The following is an 11,566-nucleotide window of genomic DNA, read 5'->3' as shown; positions in this document are numbered from 1 at the left end:
CTGGACCATGAGACTAGATAGTAGACACAGGCTACCCAGAGGGCCACCCAGCATAGCCACACTGATCTTGCAATCACTGCAGAGGTGGCATCTGTCAGACTGCATGGAAACTCAGACTTCATTCAAATTCTCAAAGCATGAAGAGTGAATATAAACATCATATTTCCATCAACAGTTAATCAAAGGACTGTCTTCATTTTAACAACACTTCGTGTGCTCTGCAACCCTCTAAATGGTCGGCACTCAGATGTGGCAGACTCCTACTTCAAAGTCCAGTGTGACAAAGGACAGCCACTGCTTTAGGCAGCGGTGGAAACTGGCCAATGGAAGATACTGGCAACATGAAATGTGGTGCTCACTAGGTCTGCTGCTTGCGATGAAGCGGTTAAATCTTCACTTCTTCCGATAAATAACCTGTGCTCCTAGCAGTTCTTCAGAGCTGCTGTACACCAAGTCCATTGCTCGACTGGAAGTGATTTTAAAGCTCAGCCTTCAGAGGTGACCCAGACATGGCAAGGCAGTTGTGACAATGGCCCATTGGCAGCCACTGCCCCTCTGCCTCACAGGTTCTTCTTTCCCCAGAGCAATCCTCCCAACAGGTCTCCCTTCAAACTGTGTCCTGTTTCCCTTGTTCACTCTGAAATGAATTTAGCCAGCTATTTGGAGAAGGACAATGTGATTTGGTTCATTCTTGGTGTAAATGCCTAGTGACCACAACCCTCCCAAGGATATGAGCATCTTAAGAGATCCTCAAGGCTAGTGTCTAGTAAATAGAGTCACAGACACACTGAGGAAACCTCTTTTCCCCTTAATTCTAGATACAACTGTATATATAACATCACCCTCACACTTTGCAGCCCTCTTTATAGTCTCAAGATTCACATTTAAAAGGCACATATAAAGTTACTTGCAAACTTAATCTGCTGGAGGATATAACTGCATCTCACTTAGGAAGAAAACACAGAGAAATCTTTTAGCTAACTGCTGTTGCAAAAAGGTATGGAACTGGTGAGTTGAAAAGATGCAAGTACCTATCTGAAGCTCAACAGAAACATATGTCCCCTTACCTATGCTTTTTGGTTCAAATGTGATCTCCCGACCCATAGTACTTTGAGATCCATAATTAAATTCAGTTGCATTGTTAATGTTCTGTTGACATTAACTTGTACCTCATATACACGAGACTGGGAATACACATATGTTAACTGAAAACAGCTGTCTGCAAAATTACTACAATATGACCGATACTTCTTTTAACCATTATGTCCTTCTATTTAAGCATGCTTTGCATCCCAAAATACTTAGTATGTATACCATTAAAGGAAGATTTGTGACATAAAAATGAATTTTGATGTTACATTAATATTGTGCTTGACAAAAATGGAAAGCTAATAGAAATACTTTCGTAGGTCTGAAACCAGGCCAGCAGCAGATGACCTGAATGGACATTTCCTCCATGCTTCTGGCACAGTGGCTGAGAGTCCCAAGCCAGACCATCAGTGCAGTTTCTAACCCTAATCCTGTCTAACCTTGGTGTGTAAGTGGCAGCATTTAGGGTGTGTGTGATGTCCCGTGCTTCCCCAACAGCTTTGTGATTGGCTAGCTGATGCCTGAAATTCCACAACCAAGAATGTTTGATTCTGTTCTCTTTAAGAACTTCATACTCTGTGTGAACTTGAGGTATGAGTCGGCTTATTTATTTAGACCTGGACAGGACTTCATCAAAGCCCCTCCAGTTTTGCTAGAGGCAGAGCAGAGAAAGCATCCTCTTCTGCTGCGATAACAATGAGTTGGGATGCAGCAAAGAGGAGATCTGCAGTACCTTAGGCCCGCATGAGCTGTAGACATCAGGCACCATCAGCACCTCGTACTCCCAGCAGCCTCCCTGTCCAGGAGAGGCAGAGCTTGCCCGACTCACGTCTTCCTCAGTACCGCTCCAGTCCTCAGGGCATAGTGGAAACACGCAACTGCTACTTGCTAAGGAAGGTTTTAAAAAGCTATTTTCAACATTAAGCTCTGTCAAAGCCTTTTAGCAAGTTCTGATTTGAATGTAGTTTCTAACCCCAAGAAATGCTAATGTTTATTAACATTTATTTTTTTATCTTATAAAAATTCATTATGTTTTTCCATTGTTAAGAAAGTGACATTATTTAGAACAAAATAATCTTTAGTGAAATAATCCAACCACAAAAGACCTCATTTGGAGGGCTGAGCCCGCCACAAGAAAAAAAAAAAAAAAAAAGACCTCATTCTGTATGAGCCCGTTTACAAGAAACAATGCAGGATAGGCACAGCTTTAGAGACAGGAAGTAACCAGCAGTAGTCTGAGTTTGGGAAGCAGAGAAGGAGCAAGGCAAAGAACCACTATGTGTCTTGATGAACTGATAAAAGTGTTCTAACCATAGAAAGTTGGGATACATGAAAACCACTGAATTGTACACTTTAAAAGAGTAAACGTTATTGTAGGTAAGTTGTATTTCAATAAAGCACCTAAAAATCATGAAGAAGAACCCATCACCAACAAGGAAAACCATCTCTTCCTTGTGGAGCTTACATTTTAGGGGCACAGGCTTAGACAGAAAAAAATCAAGGTTTCACTAGGGGTGGGCAGAGTGTGTTAAGGAAGCATGAAGAAAGGACACTTCGATCAGTATGAAGAGAACCAGAGAATGATTTTTTTTTTTTTTTTCTGACTCCGGCCGGGCGGGTCTGGTAAGGCAGGTGGAGGTGGGGATCGTACCGCGGGATCCTGAGCCTGACTGTATTTGCATGAGCAGACGCTTAAACAACTAAGCTAAGGGGCAGGCCCCCTAAGAGAACCAAACCCTCCCAGCAGCAGCAATCGATCTGAGAAGCACGGCGTGCATGGAGAAGCCAGGCAGAATGCTATTTGCCGAGTCCCTGCTCTATGCAAAACACGGCAGGGCGGAAAGTGGACGGTCGGTCCTGAGCCTTGAGCAGCTCAGTTCTGTGAGGCAGAATACAGAGAAGGGACTATGAATAAGAATATTTTTATAGCACAGAGGCTGGAAGTCATAAAACCAGAAAGTAAATATGGAGACTCAGGTAGAAGCCATATAAAAATTAGCTTGGGGCAGGGGGCAACACGATGAGCCATGGAGCTGGGATCTCACCGAGTGCTTTCCACCCAGTGGTGTTCTCTGTCACAGCGTCTGGGACTCAGTTGTGTTCCTTCTGCAGTTCTGCTCCTCAAGGCATTGCCACTGTGAAAAACCACATGAGATCAGAGAAGTCAGGGCAGTGGGATGGGGGCCCCGGGGCTGGAAGGGGTCTCTCCCAGGCCTGGCTCCCGTGAGGTGGGCTTTATCAATCCCTGTATTTTCAGAACAGCACAAAACGGCCTAGCTCTCTTTCCTGAAGTTCTCTATACAGTTTTAAAAGTTGCAGCTCTTGTTAGTTTTCAGGCACATGTTTCTTAAGAGTCTTCTCATCTCAGAGGTTTCCAACAGTTCAGTCATTTGTCACCTCTCAGGAGAAGTGTCCGGGGGTCACCTCCCCTCACACACCCCACTCAACCCTGCCACTACTTGCTCAGGCTTGGAATCACATTCTCCACGTGTTTAGACAAGTACTTGGCAAAGGCAAATGGAGACATAGAACCTGTTATTCTAAAGGTTTTACCTACTGCTATAAATCAAAAAATAAGAATGTTCTAAAGAAACTAATTCAATGGCTATGAGACCGCTTGGTATTTGTCTATTATTTGTTTGTGAGGGCTTGACTGTATATACACACGTGTGTATGTATTTTATAAACATATTCATATAAGTGTGTGTGTTTATGGGAATATGCATGTGTTTTTGTTTGAAATAATCCAGAATTCTTACTTGTTCCTTATTTGGTGCATGCTCTTGCCAGAAGCAAGCCAAAGGAGGTTTGGCTTTAGCTCAACAGTTTTGAGTTTCTTGTCTACAGAAGCAACATAACCATTCCCTTATCAGTTGTGAAGGGCAGGCATTTATTTTCATGATATCTAATAACAGTTTATTAAAAATGACTGCCTAGGGATGCTTCCATTGGAAGAGAAATTGACTTTAAGGAAGACAGTACTTCAAAGACTTACAATAATGCCAGGAAACAAAAACAGCACTTCAGCCAATCACCTATTTGAGATTTCTCACTCTTCTGGGAAATTGAAGCATTTGATACAGTGTCTGTATCAGTCCCATCTCATAATGAATAAATAATTTATGCAAAGCACCAATGTATTTGCAGGATTTGTGGCCAAGAGAGAGTTCTGAGTGTTTACAAATGACATAGTCCTGAAATGATTCCTGCTCTTGGCGGGAATAAATTATACCACCACGGTTTGTATCCACACCTTTCAAAGACATATTTTGCATAGAAAATGTATTCATCAAAACAGATTCTTTGAAGGCAAGTATGCACAAATATAAGTTTTTTTCTAGTGTGCATAGACACGTGGTAGAAAGGAAGGGACCTAAATCTGGGCTAGTTGATGACTAAATTTGTTTTAAGCTGCCAAGGTGTTACTTCAATTCCCTCCATACTGTTTATTTTTAGTTCAGACAAAATTTTATCTTATAAGTATACAAAGTAGCTGCAAACAATTTTATGTTCTGCCAATGACATAAGCAGTGATTTTTAAGAAAAAGCTCATAAATTTTTTACCAAATTGTAAAACTAGAAAGCCGATGCCCATTAAAACATATGCTTCATGTTACATGTAATTAAGGCAAAAAGAATGTAAAATGTAAGCTTTGAAATGTATCTTGCATTGCACATTAAATGCACACAGAAAATACTGCTTAAATTTCATTTCAAAGTAAGGACAAACGAGAATTGTCCTGGTGGATGAATGATCCTTGGGTTAAAATAAACAATTTTAGTAAAAAAAAAGATGAGTTGTCCTTTCAGATTATCCAGAAAATATACTATGGTGATGATCACAGCACATTTTCCATTTTCCTGGTGATAGACAATGAGCACATTATCAGAGATACATTCATCTTCTATTTAGTTAACTTATACTGCTATTATTTTTGGCTTGTGAAAGACTTAAAATTATTTATTCTTTTTTGCCTGTATCAGATTCATTTATAAATTAATTATCACACCTAACAGCTAGACTAACTGGCCAAAAAAAACACAAAGCATCTAGATAATTATAGAAAGTCAAGGATTCCTTTTTTTCTTCTCCTCTTCCTCCTCATCTTCTTTCTCCTTCTCTGTCTCCTCCTCATTCTTCTCCCCCTCCTTCTCCTTCTTCCTCTTGAGAAGCAATTAGATCCTCCACAGTGACTTATATGTTAAGAACAAAGTTTGAGGCTATGTCCAGGATCTGTCAAAGATAGCTGGAAAGTGCTCGTAATTTGTCCTCCTTCCAGAACACAGTGTAGGAGTCTTTCTTCTAGAATGAAGGTCTACAATATCCTTTAAAGTCTCCTCTGATTGTGCTGTCCTTATGGACCACTAACCTGGGTTACGTTGATTCACTATTGGTGTTTTATGTCATCCTGTCACATGCTTGCAGTTACTAAAACCCAGATCTTCATCTTAATAGGAAAGAAAACCGCCTGGAGAACAAAGAAACTCTTACATCTAAATGGAAATTGGCAGATACATATATACTTTGCAAATTATATCATTCATGTCTTTATTTTAATATTCTTATCTTTTTCTAATATCCAAGGATAATTCACGTTAAAATTTTATTTTATTTTATTATTTCTTTATTTTTTGTATTTTAGGGAAGGGTCTAAAAGATGTTCAGGATCTTACTATTAGATCAGACTCATAGTGATCTGCCTGTTTACAGCCTCCCAAGAGCTGGGATTACAGGGGCATGCCACCATGCCCAGTCTCAATTGACATCTCAGCGTGCCCTAGGGGTGGGGCCAGCAGAGCAGGCCCAGGGATTTATCCCTTGGCCCCTGCACCTGCTTGCAGGCACTTTAATCCGCTGAGCTATTTGGCCCCATGATTAAAATTTTGAAATATGCAAATTAAGGGCCAAATTAAAAGTGAAAGACTTTAAAGAAAATCAAAATGTCCACCTTGATGCCATGCATTTCAATTTCAGTCTACAGATTTTGGCAGATTTTATTATAGGAAGAAAATAAAAATATAATTAAACAACATATGTAAATATATAATATACCATCACTATTAAATCATTTAGCTTAATGTAAAAGTTGTATCAAATTGGTACATTTCACTAACCATCTGTAAGGTAACAAAAATTCACTATATAGTTGAGAATCAGTTGAACACATCTTATATTTATGAAACCAAATGACTTTTGGATTTTGATGCACCAGAAGCCAGTTGTCATTACTTTGCTTTTCAAATATGGTATATCTGAACATTATAATGGATTTCACAGAAACTACTTTTTCATGTGACAAAAGTATGTTTTTATCCCATGTAATAAAAAGAATAATGTTATTACACATAAATTATCTAAGGAAATAACTTGGTAAGAGATATTAAATGTCTACTTATAACATAATCCAAAATGCAATATTTTTCCTAGATGTGTTACACAATCAAAAAGTCTTTAAAAACTAAATGAAAACAGGTTCTTAGCAGAGGACTAAAGACTTGTGCTAAAATGCCAGTGAGCATAAATCAAGCTCTAAACCTAATCCACCTAAATATTACCACCTTGCAGAAATCCTTTTATAGTATTTTCTCTCAGTGATACTCTTTTCCTCTTTTTAGTTGTGTTTAGGTAATTATGCTGACTTATATTAGATTTACAGAGTATATTCATACTAAGTTTTAAGAATTAGTATTGCTAATTGTGTATTAAATTGTATATTAAAGCATAGTGATCTGGCATTTAGTACAGCAATAAAACAGTTCTTTTATATTTTAGGGAACATAAAGAAAACAAGTAGAACACCACTTTAGGAGGACTGCATGGTCCATATCAGGTAGAAAAGTGTGTTCTGTGGTCCCTACAATGAGTGAATGAATCATAAAAAATGTATTGCAGTTGATAATAGCAGTTACTACAGCAATAAAAACATGATAAAAGGCCCTTTGACAGTCTGAAACTTTGGAGACCTCGCCAACTATACAATCTCGTTTGTAGTAGCTTGCAGTATCTTGTTTGTCTTTGGTAGGTCTTTGGGGATTCCTGACAACGGGTTTATCACTTTGAGCTGAGATGGCCTGTCAAAATGCCTTCCTTTCCAAGAGTAATAAAGGCATTTGAACTTTAAAAATACATTTTGAAAGATTTTCTCAAACCAAATAAAGTGGCAGAATATGCTGTAGTATTATTTTGTACATGGACACATTTCCTGAGTTATTAACTCAGCTTTAAATTATGAGTGAGTTTAGTTATGTGTATTTGACCATAACATATTCTATTGACTTTGATGATGTTTTTATATTTTTGTAGAATGAAAATTCAGAGAAAAAGTTTAGATGATGATAGTTTCAGTATTTGTAGACAAATGGGACCACAAGACAATATTCAATGAGATCTTAACGCAGAGTAACTATCTAGGCTCTTAAACTTGTTACTGTATTAAACACCTGTACCTCTTACGTGCAAAGCTTTGCAGCATTAGAAATATCTTAGTGACAAGGAAGTTTTGGTCCTTGTCAGTGCCTCTTCTTGGGATCTTTTGATGAAATAGAACTAAGAGAAGGAATTTCTGATGCAGAATAGCCATTCCCGCCCCCCTTTGCCTTCACTGGAACTGTTTCCAGTCATTGCTTTCAACACTTTCTAAGTAATCATGTTCTGTAGAGAAGAATTCTAGGCACACAAGTAACTAAGATTAAACAGGCTGAATCACTCAACTGTAAACCAAACCACCAAGAAAGGGTGAGCCCTTCTTTTCAGATGTCTTTATAAGATCTTATTTGTGTACCGGTAAAAAATATATAGTGCCTTTAAACACACACACACACACACACACACACACACACACACACCCCACACCACACCCCACAGTGTCAACAATAATACTTGGAAATGTTTATGCAGTTATTCTTGACTTTTAGTAAGATAAATGTTTTCTTAAGTTTAGTTTAGTTTGGATTGGATACTGATCAATTCTTACCAAAAATAATGCACTTCCTGTAACTTTCACACCTAAAAATATGCTAAACTGCCTACTCTTATTTTCTTCTCACTCAAATTAGGAACTTGTTCAGCATATCCTAATGCATACTGTATACATAAATACGCAACTATTTCCCCCAAGTAAAAGAAAAGGTAACTTCTTCAATTAAGAAACAATTAAAAGGCTTCCTAGAATTTCAATGCCTTACCTTGAAAAAAAGCTTGTCACGACACTATGCTCAAAAGCTTTGATCATTTTACAGCAGAGATTTCATCTGCTCATACATTTACAGAAAACCACAGCTGGAAGGAAATGTATAATGAATCTTAGCCACACGCCAATACTTAAATGCACATAATAACATCCCTGCCAGATTGTCACTGCTTGTGTGGGGTCGGAAGGAAAAGAAGGATACTTTCTGAACACAGATCATAGCTAGCAAGACATTTATTAATAATGTAATTGCAATTGCTTCCAAAAGTATTATTTCAATAGCAAAGAGGTGAATGCCAGACTAACCTCTGCAGCATCTAATAATCTAATTGTAATATCTGATGTTTATTAAAATTAGATTAACAGTAAATTATATGAAACACATACTGATCTAACATTGTTACAGAGCATGAAATGCATTACAATATGACGGGGTGGCTGCATAAGTTGGTAACATTTACTATCATTAAAAATCTCTGAAAACTTAAAAATGATGCTTGAATATAGTTGTGTAACTAGAAAAACCTTTCCTTTTTGAGTTAATTCTGTACCGTTATTTCAAAATGCCTACCATTTGAAGATATATATGTATATGGTTTGTATCAAATGATATTTGCATTTAAATATAATTTAATACAGTTAAATATAAATTCATGTTTATGATCATATAAAAATATATATAAAAATAGAGTATTTGAAGGACTTGGGTACTCATATGAAAGAAATGATCAGTCAAAATAGTTTCATTTTTGTATGATAATGAAATTGCGGTATTTGTACAGTTAGTATTTTCAGTCATATATTGAATAAATTTCTTTCTTCATAAGAAAAATAATCTCTCAAATGCTACTGTGACAATAGCTTCTCCCACAAAAACAAATTTGTATAATAAAATTATTTGCCATTTTGAAACTAAAGAGATGACAGTTTTCAATACCAGAACTTAATGTTTGTATGTATGCCACAATTTTGATGAAAGTTTTTCTGGCATTTTGAAATTTGGATTACAGTTACTCAAGAAAATGAAAATATAGATGGCAAATATAGCAGTATTTGTGGATATTTACAAGTTGTAATCTTATATTACATAGACCTGTAATGGCAAACAGAAACTTTCTGAAGTAATATCAACAATACATAATAGAGTAGTACATGAGGAACTATATTTTGTTCCTCACTTAAATCTCATATATTTCATAATTTTAGATTGCAGTTACCCTTCAACATTCAGGACAGGAGGGAATGTTTATGAAAAACACAAGAAGTAGATAACTAAATATACTGATATTTTGACTGTAAAATACTTCACTTTCTATCTTATAGAATCTTTTCAAATTCCCCATGGAACATCATTCCTGTTCTTTTCCTTTGAATTATAACAGTATAAAAATATAAGAAGAAATGTTTCTCATAAGCATTAGATCCACAAAATCACTCTAAGCTATTATAAATACCATATTTTGCCCTGGTGAAAGACATAAGCATAATCTCTACTTACAAGTGGAATGTCATTGCTTCTCTGCTTTCCTAATATGCATGTGCCTATAGAGAAGATAACAAATACTGAATAGCATTATCCAATTTCCCATACAATTCAAGTGTTTGTATTTCTGTTTGCTATCACCATGCAATGCTTGGCCCATAGTGGTCCTAGTTTGTATTTCAAGTAATCCTTCTCCTAGCTCTGTCTTTCATTCTGAAAGCAACTAGTTGTTCAAGTTCAAACAGTAATTTTGTAAGGCTACTGGAGATAAGTGTTGCTACTGCTTTACTTAGCTAAGTGTGTATTGGTGTGCATGCGTGTCCTGATGGGCACACGCACAGGCTCGCTCCAAAGTACACTCGAGGCACATTGTTCGGGTCACAGGTCATGATGCAGGGAGTGGCTTGTCCATAACTTCAAGTGTAGTTCTCCTTCAAGAGCTCTACAGGATCCTTCCACTCTCACACATTCTGCTGAGCAAGATTTCAGAACAAACCTGATTTATTGGACCTCGGACGTGATACGGTGACTGAAGATTGGTTGTAGACTCTCTCTCTTGTAGTTTGCTTTGGTGGCTAAAATATTTTCCCACGATATGATTCTTTGATCTTTTCATTTTAATAAAGTGATGTTCTTTGGATAACTTTGATTTCACTACCTTCAAATAAAGAGCAAGAAAATAGTGAGACAAAATCAAGGACAATGTTGAGACATACATAAATCAATTCAAGTAACTAACTCTCAAACTTGACTGCATCTCTGCCACACAGATGTAGCCCAAAGGGCACAAATATGATTTACATAATCCAGAATCAGAGTGACATATTTCAAAGAAATCAAGGTTGAAATTATAATTCCTTTAACTTTTCTTTTCTTTTTTGGCGGTACCAGGGATTGAACTCAGGACCTTGCACTTGCCAGGCAGGCACTTACACCACTGAGCTATATCCCTGGACCCCTCTTTAACTTTTCTTGCCTCAATGTAACTGTTGCAAATGCACCTAAAAAACTGTCTCAGGTGATGGTTCCACCACTCTACCATGCTGTGGTGTGTGTGTGTGTGTGTGTGTGTGTGTGTGTGTGTGTGTGTATTAAAGTGAGACACACTGCTATATAGTTTGACGTAATACCAAACTATATAGGTTGCTGGGCCTTTGCCAGATCCCTGATTCAGGCGTGGTCCCCTAATTCCACTATGCCACCCTTCCAAATAATGGCAACCAAAACTATTTTCAGAACAAATAAAAAGTATTTTCCATTGCAGAAACATAACGTGACACTGTTACAGTTTGTGGTTTAATTGCTCTGGATACTTAGTATGCCATATGATGGGTTTTGAGCCTTTACTAAGCTGACAACTTTTCATATTTGTAGATACATATATAGCTTTTTTTAAATGTATTTGGCACAGGGTCTCACTACGCAGCTTGGACTCCTGGTGATCCTCCTGTTCTCAGCCTCTCCAGCACTGGTATTACAGGCACGCTACCGCACTCAGACTTGGTTTCTGGCTCAGCATGCCCAGGGGCAGGGCTGGAGAGGCACATGGTGACTGGAGATCAAACCTTGGTTCCTGTGCTTGCCTAAGGAGGTGCTTAGTCCACTGAGCTATCTCACTGGCCCCAATAGCTATTATTTAAATGCAATGTTTTACATAGGTATTATTGTAAAGCATTCAAAATGTATGCAAGAGTTTGTAATAAAAAAAATTTTGTTTTTATCAGCTTCTTACCCCACACACTACATTCTATCCTTTTACATTATACATTGTCTGATTTATACATGAATATTGTGTATATATACT

The 11,566-nt window shown here is 37.5% G+C and overlaps 1 protein-coding gene across 3 annotated transcripts in view; it reads right to left on the bottom strand.

Annotated features, from left to right (window-relative positions):
• Nucleotides 1–2,745: 2,745 nt before the first annotated feature.
• Cped1 (cadherin like and PC-esterase domain containing 1) overlaps nucleotides 2,746–11,566 on the bottom strand; it is a 296,384-nt gene continuing 287,563 nt past the window's right edge. The window contains exons 23-24 of one of the 3 annotated variants that reach the window (XM_004643315.2): nucleotides 10,259–10,420; nucleotides 2,746–3,224 (exon numbers count right to left, since the gene is read on the bottom strand). In XM_004643315.2, coding sequence (XP_004643372.2) covers nucleotides 3,165–3,224; nucleotides 10,259–10,420 — 222 coding nt within the window. In that variant the 3' untranslated portion in view covers nucleotides 2,746–3,164. Of the gene's footprint in view, nucleotides 3,225–5,210; nucleotides 5,559–8,274; nucleotides 8,369–10,258; nucleotides 10,421–11,566 lie in introns of those variants that run through there. The other 2 variants (XM_023703413.1, XM_023703414.1) reach the window with 2 other exon arrangements.

This window comes from Octodon degus, unplaced genomic scaffold (genome assembly GCF_000260255.1).
Source record: "Octodon degus isolate 3935 unplaced genomic scaffold, OctDeg1.0 scaffold00170, whole genome shotgun sequence".
NCBI lineage: Eukaryota > Metazoa > Chordata > Mammalia > Rodentia > Octodontidae > Octodon > Octodon degus.
The sequence above is the reverse complement of the archived record's forward strand: the minus strand, read 5'-3'. Positions and strand labels throughout refer to the sequence as shown.